The 20,311-nt window shown below is 43.0% G+C and overlaps 1 protein-coding gene across 5 annotated transcripts in view; it reads left to right on the forward strand.

The window, feature by feature from the left end:
* LOC148183311 (ceramide transfer protein-like) overlaps positions 1-20,311 on the forward strand; it is a 274,244-nt gene that overhangs the window by 234,551 nt on the left and 19,382 nt on the right. For 2 of the 5 annotated variants that reach the window (XM_088061554.1, XM_088061555.1), the window contains exons 8-11: positions 4,739-4,831; positions 6,253-6,339; positions 7,354-7,446; positions 8,032-8,106. In XM_088061554.1, the coding sequence (XP_087917680.1) occupies positions 4,739-4,831; positions 6,253-6,339; positions 7,354-7,446; positions 8,032-8,106 (348 nt within the window). The remainder of the gene's footprint in view (positions 1-4,738; positions 4,832-6,252; positions 6,340-7,353; positions 7,447-8,031; positions 8,107-20,311) is intronic. The other 3 variants (XM_088061558.1, XM_088061559.1, XM_088061560.1) reach the window with 3 other exon arrangements.

A 20,311-nucleotide genomic window follows, 5' to 3' on the forward strand; every position in this document is an offset into this window, starting at 1 on the left:
CCCACAGCTGGGTCTCAGCTCTGCGAACATAAAACTCAAAAGGCACAAGGTGAGCAAATCCAGGTCCCGCAGGGATAGAAACAGGAGGCAGGAGTGTGGAACCCATGGCAGAAATGCACCCCAGGAATTCCGAATCAATGTCCCCTAGGTGAGCAATGGTGCCTTGGGCAGTGATATTCAACCACGCCACAAGAAGAACACTCAAGCCCTCACCCACCGGACCAAAGCATTTGGAAGCACATGGAATGCCTGATACGCTCAGCTGCACAGTCATTTTACAAGAGGACAAGGTCCACAGGCCATCCGAAGAGGCTCCAGCAGCCTGGGACCCCTGGCCCGTCAAGGTCACCGGCTTTTCCCCCGCGGCATCACCACCCGAGCCAGTGGTAAACAGCTCAGGACCTTGGTCTGCCACAGCCGCCGGAGGCGACGGGGGAGGACCGGCTCCAGCCGCAGGCTCAGGAGATGTCCGGGAACCCGAGGCGGGGGGGTTTGGAGGCAGCTCGGCAGAGCCCGCTCCTGTCGCGGGGGGGGACCGGGGCGCCGGTAAAGGCACAGCCTGCGAAGCCGGGGCAGTGTCCTCCTCTGCTGCCAGGGGACAACCCGGGCTCGCAGGAGGGAAAACCGGCAGCGCGGGGCCGGCAGAACCCGGCCCGGCGTCCGCAGCACCCGCAGGACCCGCCCCCACGCCCCACGAAACCGGAGCGGGGGGGGCAGCGCTGGGAACCGCCCCCAACAGTGGTTCCCCAGGGGCGAAAGGTCCAAGAAGCAGTGCCGGCTGCTCCTGCAGGGGAACAGCGCGCGTGGCTGCCGGCGCGGAGCCCGGGCCCGGCCCGTCCCCCACCGCGGGGTACGGCACGGCCCAGCCGCAGCAGGGACACGGGACAGACCCTGAGGCGTCCCCCAGGGCCGGCGCGGGCCCCCGTTAAGGCACCCCCCAATCGGTCTGTGCCAGGAGGGTATGCGGAGGCGGCGACCCCGCCCGGGGCTCACGCCGCCGGGGCGGCGTTACACCCCCCGGGTCCGCGTCGCCCCTGACAGCCTGCCGGCAGAGATCCAACCCCGCCCCGGGCTTACACCACCGGGGTGCGGGCCGAGGCGGGGCTACACCCCCCGGGTCCGCGGCGCCCCCGACGGCCCGCTGGCAAGGGTCCAAGGCCGCCTCAGGCTTACACCGCCGCGGCGCTGGCCGAGGCGGGGTCACACCCACCGATCCCGCGGCGCCCCCGTTCAACCTGCTGGGGGCCCCGGCGATCCCACGGGAGCCGACCTCGGGACCCGACCTCAGAAAGCCGCACCTTCCCCAGATCCCGAGCAGCCGGAGCAACCGGAGCTGATAACCGACCAGGAGAGACTCGATCAGGGAATCGCCTAAAGCGTCCCAAGCTGACTGCGAAAAAATCGCTTCATCCACACGGAAAAACCCCTCAGTTCTCCCATACTCACACAATCGCTGGAAGTCAGCATACGAAACATCAATCCCTCTCCGATCAGACACCGCATGCCATATCTCCAGAACCAGGCCCTCCGTAAGAGAAAGCCCAAAACCATCCATAGCCACAGGCTAGACAGTACCCTGTAACACACGTGCAAGACACGGCGGGGTTCACCAGATGTTACCGCTGAAGATCAATAGATCACGCGAACACAGGTTGAGGTGTGGTGCAAGAAAGAGCAGAGTTTATTTTTCCTCCCAGGATTTATAGGCTTCCCACCACGGCCAGGGATTGGATGGTCAGGATAACACTTTCTCACTGCACTGGCCATGAGAGGTGCCCATTACAAGACGTGTAACAGAAAGAATGTACACATATCTATGTTTATAGTTACTGTCCTGGGAAAGTCCTTAGAAAACTACGTTAGCAAGCTCAGAAGCTGAGTTTTCAGGGCGACAGATTACAGCACACTGATGGTGAAGTACTGTAATTCTAATATAAAATAACCTTTTTGTTTGGATTCTTCTAATTCCTAGCTTATTAGATGAGGAGATTTTGATTTAATTAAATAGTATAAAATTGTGGTGGGTTAGCCTTGGCTAACAGCCAAATGCCCACCCAGCTGCTCACTTAGCACCCCATCCAGCAGGACTGGAGTGTGTGTGTGTGAGAAACAGGATGAGAAAGACAGGAAGATAGCTTATGAGTTTTTGTCCTGGCAGAAAATCTGTTGCTGATTAAAACAGGTACAGTTAGTAGGAAACAAAAAGACAAACACTAAAACAGCTTTCTTCCCCCTTTTCCCAGGGTCAGCTTCACTCTAACTACAGGCTCCTCTACACCCCTGCTTGCTAACCCCAAGGAGTGAAGTGCGGTGGGGTGGGGGGGAGTGGGGAATGAAGGGTTGGAGGTCAATCCAAAACACTTAGTCTATGCCACTTCTTCTCACACTTTTCCCCTGCTCCAGCACAGGTCCTTTTCAGGACTGTAGTCCTCTGGGAAAATTCCTCTTCATTGGGAGTCCTCCATGGAACATGGTTCCTTTAGGAAATGTCCCTCTGCTCCAGCGTGGGGTCCTTCATGGGCTACAGTATAGATATATTCTCTGCCCTGGAACTCCTCATCATTCTCTTCTGGCCTTGGCATTCCCTCTGATTCTCCCTTTTTGTTCCCTCTCCTCTCTCCCTGGGCTGTGTTTTGCTCTTAAATGCATTTTCACAGAGATTCCATGCATGTGGTGGATGGGCTCAACTATGTCCTGTGGTGGGTCTGTTTTGGAGCCTGTTTGACACAGGACAGCCCCTGGACACCTCCATCATATGCCACTCCTGCAGCCCCCCACAACCAACACCTTGACACCTACACCCTGCACAAGAATTTAAAGACAGCAGTTGAATGTATTCAGACCTTTGCTAACACTATTTATTCCACTTCAGTTGTAGGGCTTCTTTTGTTTTGTTTTTTTTTCTCCTTGTTTTACTGACTAAACATGGCTCTGTAAAAGTCTCTTCTATAACTATGAGCCTGAGCAAAAAATAATTACTCTGTTATCTGATAAATAGATGTAGAGAATGATGCTGATCTGTGTACTCTTGGGTTTCTTGGATAGATGCTTATGCTGCTCTGAAAAATAAATAAATATTAGAAGATTATAAAGTTCAGAATGTTTCCTCTGAGATGTTAGAGTGGAAAATTATATTAAATTATATTAAATTATATTAAATTGGGCAGCCATTCATGTTTGTTTTAGCTGGGAGGTTTTTAAAGCTCTTGTAAGTCTGTCCAGTGTCTGTAAAAGACCAGCTAGAAGAACTGAAAGGTACATGTGGTGGTTTTTAGCAGTAGCTAAAATCACCAGAATACTTACTCATTTCTCAGTCCAGTCTCCATCCCCCGCCCGGGAGCTGCTGGAGTCTGGCCCAGCGCCCGCCCCCCCCCCCCCCCGCCCAAGCCACACAGGCCACGGGGGAACGGGGTCAGCCACACCAGAGCTCCGATACCTCCTATACCTTTCAAGGCCGGAAACAAAGAAACAAGCAGCTCCCGGGCTTGGGTTAAAAAGGTGGTATTCACAAAAGTAATCTTACTTTTCACTGGTCCAAAATGCTGTCAGTTCTCAAAACTGGCTAGCTATTGGCCTGATCTCAAGCAGAGAAGAAACTCCCAGCAGCCTCTCTAAGAAGAATCATTTCCGTGGATATTTCCCACTTTTTTTCCTAAATGCCAAACTACTACAGTGCAGCAACAAGTTTGTCCTTTATATATCAGCAGATTGACTACACAGGCTCCGTGCTGTGCAGGTGTGTCATAGTAAGAACAGGATCTCTGTCAGTGGCTAAAAGCAATGACTGCTTTACAAGTTGTCTAAGTACCATTGTACTTACCAGCTTGCTCTCCTTCCTTCTCCAGCCTCGGCACTTCACTAGCTTCAGAACCATGAACTTGGCAGCAAAACACAAATGTGAATAGTGAGAGTCTGCTACTTCACAAAACTATACAGCCTCCATCTTGTAGAGGGACAGTTTAGCCTTCTCTGCCTTCGAGGGAGTCAACAACTCCTCCCAATTGAGTATTGCCTGAAAACTTGTTCAGTATATCATTTAATCCTGTATTCAAGTTATTTATGAAGGTGCTGAAAATAACTGGCCCTAAAATGGAGCCCTGTCGAACGCCACTTGTGACTGGTCAGCAGCTTCATGTAACCTCATTTAGTACAAGCCAGTGTGTGATGTGTTTATCCAGCTGTGTGCTGGACATTTTATCCAGAAGGATGCTGTGAGAGAATCAAAAACTATTGAAATCCCAAAAGATTACATCAACTGGCTTCCTTTGATCAACTATAGGTGGGTTACCTTGTCATAAAAGGAAATTACATTTGACAAGAAGGACTTTCCCCTCATGAACCTGTGCTGGCTGTGATCAGTGACTGCATTGTCCTTCAGGTGTTTTTCAATAACTCCCAGAATATTCTCCATAACTTTTTTAGGCACTGAAGTGGGACTGACCCTCAACAAACCATGAATAGCTATGATTAAACTAGATACCAGATTTTTTTACTGATCTAGTTTCTTCCATATGACTTAAAGAAGTTATGTTTAATGTAGCTAGCTCCTCGAGCTTTGTATTATATATGTATCTATAAGGGCACAAATAATGCATGCATTCAAATAAAATCAGAAAATCAGCACCTCTGCAATTGTTCCTTGGGAATAAAACTTATACTGGTCATTCCATTTATTGTCATATTGACTATTATCAGTCAATATATTCTTGTCCCTTTAAATGATCATGTAATTTTACAGGAAACAGAGAAAAGGAAAAGAATTGAAGAAGCATACAAAAGTGCTGTGACAGAACTGAAAAAAAAGTCCCACTTCGGAGGGCCAGACTATGAGGTACAAATTCTGCTTTTGAAATTTTTAAAAATGCTAAGGCTTTTGAAGATTATTTTTTTTCTCAACTGAGTGTGTATGTAAATCAAGGTCTTTGTGCAATGTGTTCTTGCCACTTTTTCTGCCTTGGAAACTGAAACTAAATGAAGAATCTCAATCCTGCAGTGTTTTGAGAATAGAAGTCTGTCTTCTCCTTAGGTTTCCTATCCTACTTTTGTCTAAAACATTTTGCTAACAGATTTTTTTGCTGACTTTTTAATTATTTTTCTTGTACATTTTATACTGCTCATTTGAAAGTTGTATACTCTTACATTTTAATTTGTCAGCTGTCTAGATATGTAATGCAAATATGAAAGCCCTGATTGCAGAGGCAGTCCTAGAATCTGAAATTTAATTTAAATTGATTTATGACTTATCACTGCCACTTGAAATGTGTTGATAAATTCAGTTATTTTAAGTTCTGCTTCATCTGTTAAATGGCATATTTTACCAACTTCCTCCTCAGTTTGGTTATTTAATTAAAGTCTGAGTCTCTTAAACTGCCTTCTGAACAATAATGTAAAATAATTCACCTATAAAGCAGTTTGCATAACTTAAGAACTCAATTCTTTCATTTACATTAATTAAGCAGGTTTCTACTTACAAATCATAGCCTGAGAAATAGTATTAATATGTTGAGATATTTAAAAGGTATTTGAGCTTATGTTCTCTGTTATGGCTAAAGCACTGTAAAAGAAAAGGATGGATAGGAAGTTGGACTTTTTCTACCTGGTTATGAACCCAGCTGCTTCTCCCAGATATCCCTGATGTAGATTTTTGAAATTTACTGGACTAGTTTGTTTTACAATACAATAAAAGCAGTAAACCTAGTTTTCCTAAATTACCATTTTACTTAGTGGACACAATTTTTAAATAATTGAATCAACTCTACCTGCTGTTTATTGTTAAACTGTTCTTTCCAAGAATTCTCAACAGTGATCCACAGGATTTTGTCTTCTTGTGCTTTGAACACATATCTGAAATCCACCCTAAGGCAATGGAATACTTGGAAGGAGTCTAAACACAATTATGTTAATATGTTTACTCACATATGATAAACATTTTTAAGAGAAGGTATCTGTTAATTAAAACCTAAATCTCATATTAAAGCATATTGACACTGTTACTCAGTCTTCAGTTTCCTGGGGGTTTTGCTTATTTAAGTATCCCTAAATTGTACTTAAAGGAAATAGCTTCCTTTAACAAGTAGAGTTTTCAGATGAATTCTAATATATGAATATTGGTGAAAATATTTAAGGTCTATGGAAGAAATTTTCTTCTGTCAGTTATACGCATAATACATAAATAGCTATTTCTAATATTGAACCTAAGTGGAGCTCTCATGTCCCCAAAATCTTGAACTAGTTTTGTTTCTTATGCTCTAGGAGGGTCCTAATAGTCTGATTAATGAAGAAGAATTCTTTGATGCTGTTGAAGCTGCTCTTGATAGACAGGATAAAATGGAAGAACAGGTATTGATAGTTGAAAAATGTATTAATGATGGGCACTTCATCGAAGGCTTCTGTGACTTAATCAGTCCTGGGGTGCATCTCTTGAAACTCTAGATATTTTAGATTGACACTTATAAATGGGATTCACTATATAATATTTACAATTAAATATCATTGCTTAACACTAATTTTGAGAAAGTGACTTGACGGCTTGCATAGAAAAGGATAGTATAAGTGTTAAGCTAATTGATCGTGTCTGGTTTCTAACTCCTAAATAAATGTATTAGTCCTGTATAAAACTTATCACTACATATAAGTGATGCCCTGGGCAAATAAGAATATCTAATGATGCAGATATTTTTCAAAACCTAATTACTGCTCTGAAGTTTATTTTGACTGTAGCAGTATGTCAAATAGGAAAGACATAGTTCTACTGGTGTTTGGTTTTGTTTAAAAATTGTGTAGGCTCTGGATATTTCTCAAACTCATTTCTTGTATACACTTAAGTGACAAGGATCAAAAAGGGATGTGTGTGATGAAATATATCTGAAATGAAATATATATGAAATATAGAATATGAGAAAATATAGTAGTGTATAAAATGAGGGGGAATAATAAAGTGGTGCCTCCTTTGTCTTAAAAGGTTTTTGGCTTATGAATATAGTGAATGCAACGACTTGCTAAGAATTATAAGACTTTCTAGTGGACATATAGTACCCAACAGAGTTTATCTATGTTGAGGTCTCTTAGGAGAAGGTAAAAATTTTGAGTTACTGTAGTACTACTACATGGATGCAACATCTGTGATGCTGCAAATCTAGTTTGCTTAACCTGGAAATATCCCTTGAAGTATAGATAAATGGGTAATTCAGTCTCCAGGCCCATTTGCTTCCTGAGAATTCCAGCAGGATGACAACTTCATGTCTGTCATGGACAGCACTAGTTGTAGCCACTATAAAGATTGAAGGTGCCCCACTCTTTCATAGTCCATCTAGTAGCAGCTGACTACCAGTAATTAAAGTTATTTTGTTTCAGTCCCAAAGTGAAAAGGTGAGATTATACTGGCCAATATCTTTACCTCCTGGAGATGCATATTCTGCTGTGGGGACTCATAGATTTGTCCAAAAGGTAAGATATTTCTCATGATCTCCTCTGTATAATTGGCTAACTTGTATTTGTATATAATATTTTATATGGATATGTAAGATTTTTTTAAAATTATTTTTTTAGATGTTTCTAGAATAACTTTCAGTGGTTTACTCATTTTTAATTGAAGTAGCTGGAATTGGAAAAGGACTGGTTTCTGTCTTGGCTAAAAAATCCTGATTTCAGTATCTATTTAGAATACTCTTGATTTGTATCAAGCTTGTCAGTTAGAGATTATAAAGAAAAAAGAAACCAACAACTTGCTAACCTCAGTGCTTTTAAGATACCTTCTCCAAAATTAATTCAATTGGTAGAAAAAAAATATGGTCTCTTGTATTAGGATCAATTGACTTCTTTTAGTGTTACTTGAAACACTATGCCTTTTCTAGGGCTACACTGGGAGCATAATACATCACAGGTGCATGAAATCAGCATTTGCCACTGCTTGCTTCTTATGGTGCTTTTGTTTTCATTTTCTTCATTATCTTGTGCTTGCAAGTTGGTACTGAATGCTCTGTTGTGCCTTTGTTCTGATTACTTGGTTTTTTCTTTGTCTGTCTCTGGTAGCCCTATAGTCGCTCTTCCTCCATGTCTTCCATTGATCTAGTCAGTGCCTTTGATGTTCACAGATTCAGCATCCAGGTACTGTATTAATGTGTAGAGTGGGGGTTGTGTATCTTTGCTGCATTTCATCCTCCTCCTAGAACCTGGGGTTTTTGTTACATAAATCACTGTTTACTCTAGTATGTTGAGACAAAAAAAAAGTTATCTATTTCTATAGTAAATTATTGTCTTCTTACATTCCACTTGCATGCATATCACTTGTGCAGAGGCCCAAATCTTGTGAACTGTTGGACTGATTTAATTAGCTTTAATAAAAATACCTACAACTCAAAAATTTTGCATTTCTGATTATAATAAAAGTAATAAAATAACACCTGGTTTGTGTGGGCTGGAGATGGTCTTTGCTTCAAATTGAATAGTTTTTCTTGTTTTTAAATCAAAAGTTTAATTCTGTCTTTAAAATTTGTCACTTGTAATAACATTGACACCAAATTTCAAGGTTCTCTATTATAATTTTTTTAACTCTACAACTAGTTTTATTACCAAAAGGTCATAAAGTATGTAATTTAAAAAATGAGATTGTGGATATGAGAATTTTTACTGAAGAGTTCCAATATACTCAATTATGCTTAAGAAAATGTCTGACATCCTGAATAAGTAAGTGAATTTAGTTGTAGTGACATATTCTAGTAATGTAAAAAATTACTCTAGGTGCTTGCTCTGAAGAGTATAGTTTAAAGTTGAATTAGATAAGTGAATTGATGTGTTTGGTCTTCAGTCTCAAAAAGAAGTCATTCAAACAGCATTCATGCCATTACTTTCCTTCTGCTATGGTCCATATGATTGTGAATATGGGACTTCCTTCTCGGGTCTGTTGGTTTGGGGTTTATTTGTTTTTAAATTATTAACTAACACTGTGTAAAGCTGGGTTAGGTGAGAGTGGAGCTCTGCCTCCAGTGTTCCATGACTGGCACCACTGCAGGGCTGGGATATTGGCTCTAGGGGTGAGGAGTGGGGGGCAGTTCATTGTCTCGCCAGGGCAAGGCCCAACCTCTCCTTCCCCCACACACACATGCATCCCAAAATGTCCCGAGACATCCATCTTTCAAGTCTCTGACACACTGCAAACAGCCAGCTTTTTCAAATAGAAGGAATGGATTTTTCTTTTGAGTAACAAAGCCTGGAATCATGCTACCTGGATACCTTGCCACCAGCTTCATGAGCAGAACCCTAACACTTAAGGACTTGCTTATTGGACTGAAATCCCAACACTTGCCTTGACTTATTGCAGTCAGTTAATTTCTGGAATTTGAATTTTTTACAAGGGGAAAAAGTATGCAGGTCATATTGTACAACAGCGATAGGCGGATCTGCTGGTACTCCAGTCACGTTAATAATTCAAGTTTGTTTTTGTAGGGGAGGAGGGAGAAAAACAAGTAATAGAAAGCCAGTTTCATTTTAAAGATAAAAATAATTGTCTATCAGACGGCATTGCCAGTTCAATGTAAGGGAAACAGTCATTAAAATATGTGAACCTTCTCATTTTCACCCCTTAGGTCTGTGATAACATTTGTGGGTCCATATGGTAAACCTGAATATCAGACCACTAGTGTGGCTGAAAACCTAACCGCTTAAATCTGAGATTGACCAGGTCCTTATCACAATAATGCAAATTGACATTAAAGATCAGGGTCAAATGGACTGGATTATGGGGTCAAGGTCTTCCTCTTTCTAGCAGCTGCAAGGATTATACTATGTAGAAGCTACTACCCAGTGTCTTAGGATGTGTTTTCAAATTAACTGACTACAGAAAGAATGATCCTGCTAACTTAGAAGAAACCTACTCCCCCTCTGCCCCATTCTTCCCCCATATCTTCCCTAGAACAAACTTGCGAGTTCATTAAGTTGCTTCACCTGCTCTGGAGCTTCATTGCTAGTGAACAAGCAGGTGAAAGACAACTGAGAGCATGAAGAGAAAAGCAGCACACCTTTTGGTGACAACCTGCTGTAGACCTTATTATTAGGAAATTGTCCTCTGTCCCCAGGTTCAGGATTTGGCTTTTGGAACGGCAAGATAAATCTTGATTATGAATAAATGGGGCTTGTTTCTAGACTTCATTTATATGAAGGGAATCTTAGTAACAAGTCAAGTAGAAACTTGCAGCTTTGCTTTTAAGATTGAGACTGTAGTGGTTTAGATTTGCCAATTTAAGTTTCACAGCCAATGCACCAAATACTGTGATGGGTTTTAGCACTGGCTAAAACCCCCAGTGCACTTACTCATTTCTTGTTGTGAGATATGGATTAAGAGAAGGGCAAAACAGGCTTAAAACTTAAAAGGTATAAAGAAACTTTATTAACAGGACTACAAGAATAAGAAGCATCCAAATAAAACCTCCAGAACACCTTTCCTCCCCCTGCCTAAATTTTTCCTTTCTCAACTGACTACTTAGAGACAAAACCTGGGATGTTAAAACAGTACCAACTATACAATAGTCTTTCATGAGTTCTTGTAGGGAGAGGAGTTTTCTCTTGTCATGCCATGGAGAGTTCTCCACAAGAAAGTTTTCTCCTGGCTTTTCATTTCCATGAATAGCAGCTGCCCAGGCAAAAAGTTCTGCATCATGAAATTCCTCCCATTTTCACAGCCCTCCTAGAGGTGTGTCCATGGGCCATGAACTCATGGGGTATTATTTTAAGGATGAGTTGTTCAAAGACAAAGGTTCTCTTCATCTGTCTCTGTGATCATCTCTGGGAACAGAGGTTTTATTCTTCTCTCCCTGGGGGCAAAGGGTCTTCATTGCTCTCATCTCTCACTCTGTTCAAGCTTCTCATGGGATTACAGCTACTCCAATATCTGCTTGGCTTTGTCAATGGATGCCTCTGCTCAGATCTACACTTTGAATACTTCATCACCCCATACTCTCATGAATTAAAGGAGATATTTCAGTATATCATTGTCCATCTCCATGGACCTACCAAAAGAATATTTCAGCCCCATTCAGCATCTCCTCATTCTCCTTCCATCTGAGGCTTGACTCTTTCTTTACTGACCTTGGTGTTTTCATGTTGTCTTTCTACGTGTCATCACTTTTTTCTCTCTCTGGAGAGTGGAACAAGGTCTGCAGGTCCCATCTATTTAGCGAAAGGGTTAATAGTGGCCACAGCAGTCACAGTGCCCCTCCTTCTGCCCAGCAGCCACTGGGGGGGGGCTTGGACTGGAGCCATCAGTGGGGTTGGGGGGGGGGGGGGTTGTTGTGAGAGCAGCTTAGTGTCAGCAAGATGTCAGCAGCTGTGGCCTGGCCCAGCCTGGGGCCATTCCCCTGCAGCCTCCATCCCCTTCCCGAGACCCTCTGGAGTCCAGCTGAGCCTCCCCCAGGCCGTGCAGGCAGTAGGGGAGCAGGGCTGGCCTCACCAGAGCTCCGTTACTTTCTGAAGCTGGAAGCCAAGAGAGAGAGTTCCCAGGTTTGTGGTTTTTAAAATGTGGAATTCACAGAGGCGGATCTAATTTCTAAATGGTGCAAAATGTTGTCAGTTCTCAGAATTAGCCAGCTATTGGCCTGTCCTAGGCACAGAGGAAGCTCCCAGCAGCTTCTCTCAAAGAAATCACTTCCTTAGGTGTTTTTGTTTTTTTTTTTTCCTTCCCCAAACGTCAGTCAATGTGAAACCACCACAGAGACACATAAGCATATTTTGACAGGAGCTGGTTCTTCAGTGTGCCTTCAAAAAGGCATTGATTTGTCTCTTCCAGTTGAGTGACAGGTTGTGGGCTTTAAATGATGCAAATGTCTTGCAAATCATTTTGTCTTTTTAAAGGACTATCAGATTTTAAAATAGATTGAGGTCTTCTGAGGACCTTTTAAATGAAGATCTGTCCATTTAATGTTAAGTCCAGGGCTGCATGGGATAGAAGTATTTTTACAGATCATTCCTGTAGTCTGCCAGGAACCCCAAGGTAATAGTGTGTCCTCTCCACTGAGAAAGAAGCTGTGAATATTGACTTGGTGCCTAATGTGGTACCTGAAATAGGTTCAGGCTGACAGCAACCAGTAGGTGGATCACAGTTTGGACAGACAGTATGCACAAGGCAGTTGTAGGCACTACAATTACTTGATCAACTAGAGGTAATTGCTTGTTAGCAAAAAACATTCTCTTTCCTCTGAAAGCTGCAATGATAATACCTCTCCTTTCCCAAACCTAAGGGGAAGCTGTCTGAAAGATGTATTAGCAGGAATGCAACTTTACTGGGAGAAGAGAGGGAGAGAAACAAACTAATGATACCTTTCAAGTTTTCAGAGGAAGTCAGGGGGGTAAATGCTGAACAATTCAAAAGGCCTTAAACTGTTAAATTGTACTTAGGCACATTGCATGATTCTTGGGGTTATCCTGTGCAAAGCCAGGGGTTGGATGCTGTGATCCTTGTGGGTCCCTTCCAACTCAGGTATTTTCTGATTCTTTGGTACTCCTGTCAATGCCTCATTCTCTTCTTTCTTTGCTATTCTCCTTCCTCTGCATTTGGCATAAAGCAAAAAGCAGCAAAATACAAGACAATCACATACAAGCCAGCTTTGTCCCTAATAGATTAGGAGCTAAGGGAGGAGATAGGGACCCTGAATATGTTGCAGGTAAAGTTGCTCAAGCATAGCGAGGATTCCTTTTTGAAAGAAGTGTGACCTAGAGCTAGAAAACTGAATATTTAAATAGCTCACATTCTTACCTGGCTTAGCTTGTACTGTGTCATTGTTTCCCTGGAAAAAAAAATAATTGGAAGAATATTTGGTAAGAAACCTGTTAGTAAGTGGCAGGAAAAGATGGCCTGTCTAAAAGCAGAAACACAAATCTTGTGGGTGTTTATACTTCATTATAACTAAAAAAAAAAACTTAAAGCAAACGAAGAAAACCCCCCCCCAAAACTAGACTGATAACTTGGTTTCTGTAGATAATTCTATAGTTAAAATAAGATAAAGGAGCATTTCTGTTGAAAATATTTAATTTTTATGTTGTATTTTGAGATTTTTGACTTGATTCAATTACTTTTTTTCTTCAAGTTGTACAAAAAACACTCATAGGTTCAGGCTAATAATCTTGTGATTATACAGTTCTTAGACTAATCCGTATGTTGGTCAATTGACTAACCTTTGCTTGCAATGAATTTCCTCTTTAAAAAATAAATTTCTACCGATTCAGGAAAATAGTGTCAATTACATGGACATACTTGATGTGATGAGTTTTAGTAGTCACCTATGTCTCAGGCAAAAAAATTACTAAATTGTTTTCAGCACTTGTAAACATTACACAGCAGTGGATAATTTAGCTTTTCGTCTGTTTGTGGTGGTTTTTAGCACTAGCTAAAAATCAGCAGAATACTTACTCATTTTTTTTATGTGACATATGGATTAGGAGAAGGGCAAAATAGGCTTAAAACTTAAAAGGAATAAAGAAAGTTTATTAACAGGACTACAAGAATAAGAAACCAGAATAAAACTTCCAGAAACCTTTTCTCCCCCCACCCAAACCTTTTTCCTTTCCCAACTGACAACATAGAGACAAAACGTGAGATGTTACCGCAATACCAACTATACAATAGTCTTTTCATCAGTCTCTGTGGGAGACGAGTTTTCTCTTGTCATTCCATGGAGAGTTTTCCACAAGAAAATAGTTTTCTCGTGGCTTTTCATTTCTATGACTGAAAAAAAAAACTCTGCCATCATGCCCTTCTCCCATTTTCACACCACTCAGAGGTGTGTTCATGGGCCTTGAACTCAAGGAGTATTATTTTAAGGATGGGGTATTCAAATGCAAAGGTTTTCTTCATTTGTTTCTATGATTATCTCTGTGAACAGAGGTCTTCTTTTCTCCCTTGGGGCAAAGGGTCTTCATCAATTCTCACTTCTCTCTCTGTTCAAGCATCTCATGGGATTACAGTTAGTCCACCATCTGTTTAACTTCATCAATGGATACCTTCGCTCAGGTCTACAATTTGAATACTTCATTCCCCCTAATACTCTTTCATGAATTAAAGGAGTTTTTCAGAACATTATTGTCCATCTCCCTGGTTTTACCAAAAGAATATTTCAGCTTATTAAAGCATCTCCTCATTCTCTTTCCATCTGAGGCTTGACTCCTGCTTTTACTGACTTGGATGGTATATGTTGTCTCTTTACATCTTGATTGCTCCCACTTTCCTCTCTCTGGAGAGGGGATTAAGTCTGCAGGTCTCATCTGGGTAGTGAAAGGGTTAAATTTTGCCCAGGTTTTGTGGATGGTCACGTGATCTCTGCCGGAGCAGCGGCCGGAGCAGTTTATGCTGGATGATTTCTCAGTGGCTGCGCTAGGATCTCAGCAGCCAGGCTAGCACTCAGAGGCAGCAAGCCACAAGCTGATAGCTTCCCCTCCCCCTGCCCGGCAGTTTTAGGTAAAACTCAGCGGCAGCAGAATTTCAGCCGAGCTGGGGGTTGGCCTGGCCAGACAGGGCCACTGGTAAGGGCTCAGCGGGCTCCCTGGAAAGGGCTTGGCCCCTCTAGGAAGGCCCCTGACCACCCTGCTGAAACAGGACCCGAAAAGTTTCCGGGGAGAGGCCAGTGCTGCCACAGACCCCGGCCCGACTTGGGGGGGGTGGGGGCCCGCAGGCTCCATCCTCCACCTGGGAGCCACTGGGGTCCGACCCGGCCCCCCCCCCAGGCCAGGCCGTAAAGGCTGCAGGGGAGCAGGCCAGCCACACCAGAGCTCCAATACCTTTCAAGGCCGGAAACAAAGACACAAGATGTTCCCCAGTTAGCATTTAAAAGGTGGTATTCACAAAGGTGATCTTACTTTTCAGTGGTCTAAAATGCTGTCAGTCTCAGAACTGGCTAGCTATTGGCCTGATCTCAAGCAGAGAAGAAACTCCCAGCAGCCTCTCTCAGAGAAGTCACTTCCGTGGATATTTCCCACTTTTTTTCCTAAATGCCAAACTACTACACTGTTTTTATTTGGGGGAGAATAGGATTTGGAAATGAAGGAACAGACACAAAAGAAGCATATAACAAGACTGTAGATTTAACATAATAATTCATTTCCTGCCCCATCCCCCATTTTCATGCACATTATTTGGAAAAAAAATAGTATTCACATAGCTTGATAAAAATGATCAAATATTTGACCTGTAAGAAAAACATGCAACTGTCTAGGTAAGTATTCTTAGTATTTTAAAAAGTGTATCTCTGCATCATCATAATTTTTTTGAATGCAAGCATTTCTGTTGTTTTTCTAGTTGGCAACTGTGCAGAGATGGCAAAGAAACAGAATAGGCATCCTTTTCTCATTACTGTTTCCCTCACTGCTGTTTCAATGTAACTTTTGATATGCATCTACTTTTTTAGAGATCGTTTGTCTGTCTCCCCTCCCCCACTCCCTCACCTTCATCTTTTTAAATGCTCTTCAGTGAATATTCCCTTTCAGGTCCTACAGTGCACTGTCATTCTATTTGGAAGTACCGGAAGTAATTTCAAACATGCTAAAATAAAACTGTCTCAGGTAGGAACAGTGAGTTTTGACAGTTTAAAAGTACAGAGGAAGGATAGGGAAGAACCCATAAATTGACTACAAGTACCCCCTGTGGGGGAGAGACACCATGCCCCAGTGGGGAGTCAAATTAATTATCCCTGAGACTCCCCAGGATTTTTAGAAGCAGCCACTGTGGAGCACCCTACCCAAAACTTAACATGGCTGGATGATAATCCAGTCTGGGTAAGTCAGTGGCCACTCAGTAAGGAAAAGCTCAAGGTGCTCAAAGAGTTCGTGGAGGAGCAATTGGCCAAAGGCCACATAGAAAAAACAACCAGCCCTTGGAATTCCCTGGTCTTTGTAATAAAGAAGCCAGGGAAGGATAAATGGCGCCTCCTTCAGGATCTTAGGGAAAAAAAAGTAATTGAGGACATAGGGTCACTCCAACCTGCGATGCCCTCCCCAACGGTGCTCCCACAAAATTGGCAAATGGCGGTCCTAGACATCAAAAACTGTTTCTTCCAAATTCCCCTACACCTGGCAGATGCACCTCGGTTTGCTTTCTCAGTTCCTGCTATCAACCAGGAGGCCCCATGAAACGGTACCACTGGAAGGTTTCACCTCAGGGAATGGAGTCCTTCCATCTGCCTGTGGTATGTGGCTTCATTGCTGTCCCCAGTGCGTGCTGAAAAAAGGAAAGCCATCATTTTACACTACATAGATGATGTGCTTGTGTGCGCCCCCAATGACACCATACTCCAACACACACTTGACCTAGTGGTTAAAGTTTTAACCTCTGCTGGATTCCAACTGCAGGAAGACAAAGTTCAAAGGATGCCACCTTGGAAGTACCTGGGCTCGGAAATCACTGCGTGGACTGTTGTTCTGCAGAAATTCAAAATCATTAGTAATCTCAAAACCCTAGCAGATCTCCATTCCCTGTGCGAGTCACTAAACTGGGTCAGACCCTGGCTAGGTCTCACTAATGAAGACCTGAGTCCCCTGCTCAGTTTATTGAAAGGGGAGAGAGAGTTGCTGTCTCCCAGGGAACTGACTCCAGAAGCAAAAACCGCAATTGAAAAAGCACAAAAGGCTTTAACAGAGAGACAGGCTCATCGTTATAAGCCTGAGCTGCCTTTCAAATTCATTGCCCTAGGAAAGCTACAACACATGGGTTGATATTCCAATGGATTGAAGGGCAAAGAGATTAATTCTTAATCATAGAGTGGGTCTTCCTCTCCCACCAACCATCCAAAAGCATCACTAAGCCACAAGAGCTGATGGCTCAGCTAATCTGAAAGGCCAGGGTGAGGCTGTGGGAACTGGCAGGTTGTGACTTTGTGTGTATTCACCTCCCAGTCAAACTTTCTGAGGAGGGAAAGCACTGTCCTGAGAAGTTGACCAAGGAGATGTTTGAGCACCTGCTGCAGAGTAATGCTAACCTCCAGCTAGCTCTGGACAGCTACAGTGGACAAATATCAGTTCATGCCCCATCACACAAATTGTTTCCTGTGGAATTCCACCTCTTTCCTTGTGAGAAAAGGAGCCATTGGCCACTCAAAGCTCTTACAGTGTTCGCTGACGTGTCTGGGGCATCCCACAAGTTGGCGATGACTTGGAGATCTCCCCAGACTCAACATTTGGAAGCTGATGTTGAGTTTGTGGAGGGGTCACTCCAGGTCGCCGAACTGGCTGCGGCCGTGAGAGCCTTTGAGATGTTCTCGGAGCCAATCAATTTGTTTACTGACTCAGCCTACGTAGCGGGGGAAGTGTCCAGGGCAGAGCAGGCAGTTCTCAAAGACAAAGAGAACAAGCATCTCTTTAGGTTGCTCTCAAAACTATTTTATTTCATTTCAACTCGAGAGCATCTGTTCTATGGGATGCATGTGAGGTCACATACTGATTTGCCAGGTGAAATTGCAGAAGGGAACTGTAAAGCTGACTCTCTTGTCGTCTGAGCTGAAAACGTATGTCTTCCAGATGTCTTCCAGCAGGCTAAGCTGAGCCACCAGCAATACCGTCAGCATGTGCCAGGTCTGATCCGTCAGTTCCAATTAACCCGGAGTCAGACTTGAGCCACTGTGGCCACCTGTCCCTGTTGCCAGGTCCAGGCCGTGCCATTGCTGGGTGTTTGGGTTAACCCCAGAGGCCTTGGGAGCTGTGAAGTGTGGCAGACAGGCATCACACACATTCCCAGTTTTGGTCACCTCAAGTATGTACATGTGAGCATTGACACATACTCAGGTGTGGTTTTTGCCTCAGCCCATGCAGGGGAAAAGGCTGTACATGCCAAACAACACCTGGTACAGGCCTTTTCAGTTCTGGGGATCCTCGGGAAATTAAAACTGACAATGGCCCAGAATAAAAATCCTAGGAGTTCCTAGAGTTTGTCCAGCAGTGGGGAGTGGAACATAAGACTGCCATCCCCCACTCCCCCACAGGTCAAGCTGTGATTGAGCGTACTCACCAGACGCTCAAACAAGTCCTTCCCAGGCAGAGCAGTGCATCAGTGTGGATGTCACCACAACAAAAGCTTTGCAAAGCTGTGTTTACTATCAATTTCCTGAATTGTTTATTTGAAAACCTGAGTCCTTTGGTAGTTTGGTATTTTAACAGTGGTGATCAATTTCAGTTGTCACAGCATCCACCGATCTTAATCAGGGACCCAGAAACCTGGCAGACTAAGGGCCCCAATGAACTTGCTACCTGGGGACGTGGCTGCGCATATGTGTCCACCCTTGCAGGCCCACGTTGGATACCCCAAAAGTGGGTAAAGCCTTTCCTTCCCACAAACCCAGCTTCAGCAGAAGGGGATGAAAAACAAGTTGCAGTCATTTCCAAAAGAAGACACCGCAGGAAAGACGGAGAGGAAACCTTACTGACATCTGGTTACTCTCCAGCAGACACACACACTGACTGTTAATATGCTATTGAAATGTTTATTTTTCCTTTCATTTAAAATCTACCTCCCACACAACCTCATGATGAGCCCTATCCCAGTTTTCATCTTGTTTGCGTAGACTGGTTCAGCAAATTGTTCAAAGGCTAGGGACTCACGGGGTTGTGGACCTCATTGGTTAAACCCTTCTTTGAACTTTATATAATTAAAAAGGGGGGGGGGATTTAGCTAATTATCTCCCAGCCATGGGAAATCGCCCGACTAGCTGCAGTCCACTGGGGGTGGGAGGGGGTTCAGCAAGGACAAATATAAAAGGCAAAGGAGGGTCTCTCTGCCAGGACACTGTCACAGTTTATTCATGGAATGAACTCCAGGGAAAAAAGAGTCTGAGGGAGGAATCCCACGGAATTTGAAACTGAAGGAAAAAGGGGAGGGGAAATCAGGCTACAGCCAATGAGGTGAAACCGAAGGGGAGGGGCGAGGGGAAGGAACCAACATCACAAAACCAAGAGGGGGGGGCACAGGGAAAAAATATTTAGTGTAAACATATTAATGCAACATGACAATAAAGAATGAAATTAGAAGTTGAATCAAGATGTTGGCTTTTGTTTCTGAAGGCCACAAGTACCTGCTTGATCTTAACCTGTAACAGAAGGCTCGATTGTCCAAGTTCAGCTCCTGCAAAGGATTTGAAGTATTGACTTATGGCTTCCAATACTGTACAGTTGTTAGCATTCAGGAATACACATAATCACGGAATGATTATATGAAGGTGCTTTATTGAAGAGCTCTGGGTGTCAGGGGTACACACACCCAAATCTGACCCAACTTGGTTTTGAGTTGAACATGTTTTTATACTCTATCGTTATGCAACTTACATATTAATTATTAAACTTACATTGTTCTATTGTAAGCATTGTTTTTACCCAAGCATGGATTTCTCGTGACCCCCCTCAACCCCCTAACATTGTTCCTCATGTTCTTTAAAGAATAATTATATCTAATCACATCTAACAATTGTATCATTTATCATATACTGACTACACAGGTGCAGTTTCACCTGATCTTTAGCAAGCACAAAGTCTAAAATTTCCCAGGGCCTACTTTTCCCAGGGCTTTCCAAGCTTAACTTTCTTTCTAAGTCCCTGAATTTTCTAAGATTTTTAAAACCTTTTACTATCATTCCCCCCTTTGAAAGCATTTTCACTTCACTGTAAGTGCAAATGTTTTCACTTGATACAGTCCTTTGTTTCTGAGTTTATACTTGATGTTCTTCAAATCCTTGATTGATGTAAGCATTGTCCTGGATGTTGTCACGAACTGGAGAACCAGAAGATGGTGGGTGTGGTTCTCGCATCAGTGTCTTTATTATTTTCTGGTTCCAGGACGTTTTCTTCTGTATTTCTTCCTTTAAGATGCTGTAAACTAACCAAATTGCTAAGAATACAGTTAGTAAGATTATCACACTCTCAATGATAGATTTAATCCATGAACTCACATTCCACCCTAACCCTTTGAAGATTTTGCCTAACCAATTTATAGTCAAATCCTTTTGCTCTTCCTGTGCTCCATGCTCTATTTGTTGCAACTGATCGATGCCATATTCTACATGTGCAGTTACATTTGGGATGTGGACAGAGTAATGATCAATCTGTCCCTTTAAAAAAGAAAACTTACACATGGCATGCTCTTTCAGGAGTAATAAGTCTAAGGAAAATCGATTTTTAAAGTCATTTTTGTGGTGGCTTGTAGTTGTACGTTTAGTTCTTTAAATCTTTCTTGGCAGACTCTTGCTAGTCTATCTACGTGACCTGTTTCTCTATTCTGATAGTTTGCTATAGGACTGAGCAAAGACTCTAGGTCTCACCCAAATTTCACTTCACTAGAGGGTTCTTGCCA

Source organism: Pseudopodoces humilis, chromosome 12, assembly GCF_049639895.1.
Source record: "Pseudopodoces humilis isolate 2021_Gansu_Grassland_sample_001 chromosome 12, ASM4963989v1, whole genome shotgun sequence".
Classification (NCBI taxonomy): domain Eukaryota; kingdom Metazoa; phylum Chordata; class Aves; order Passeriformes; family Paridae; genus Pseudopodoces; species Pseudopodoces humilis.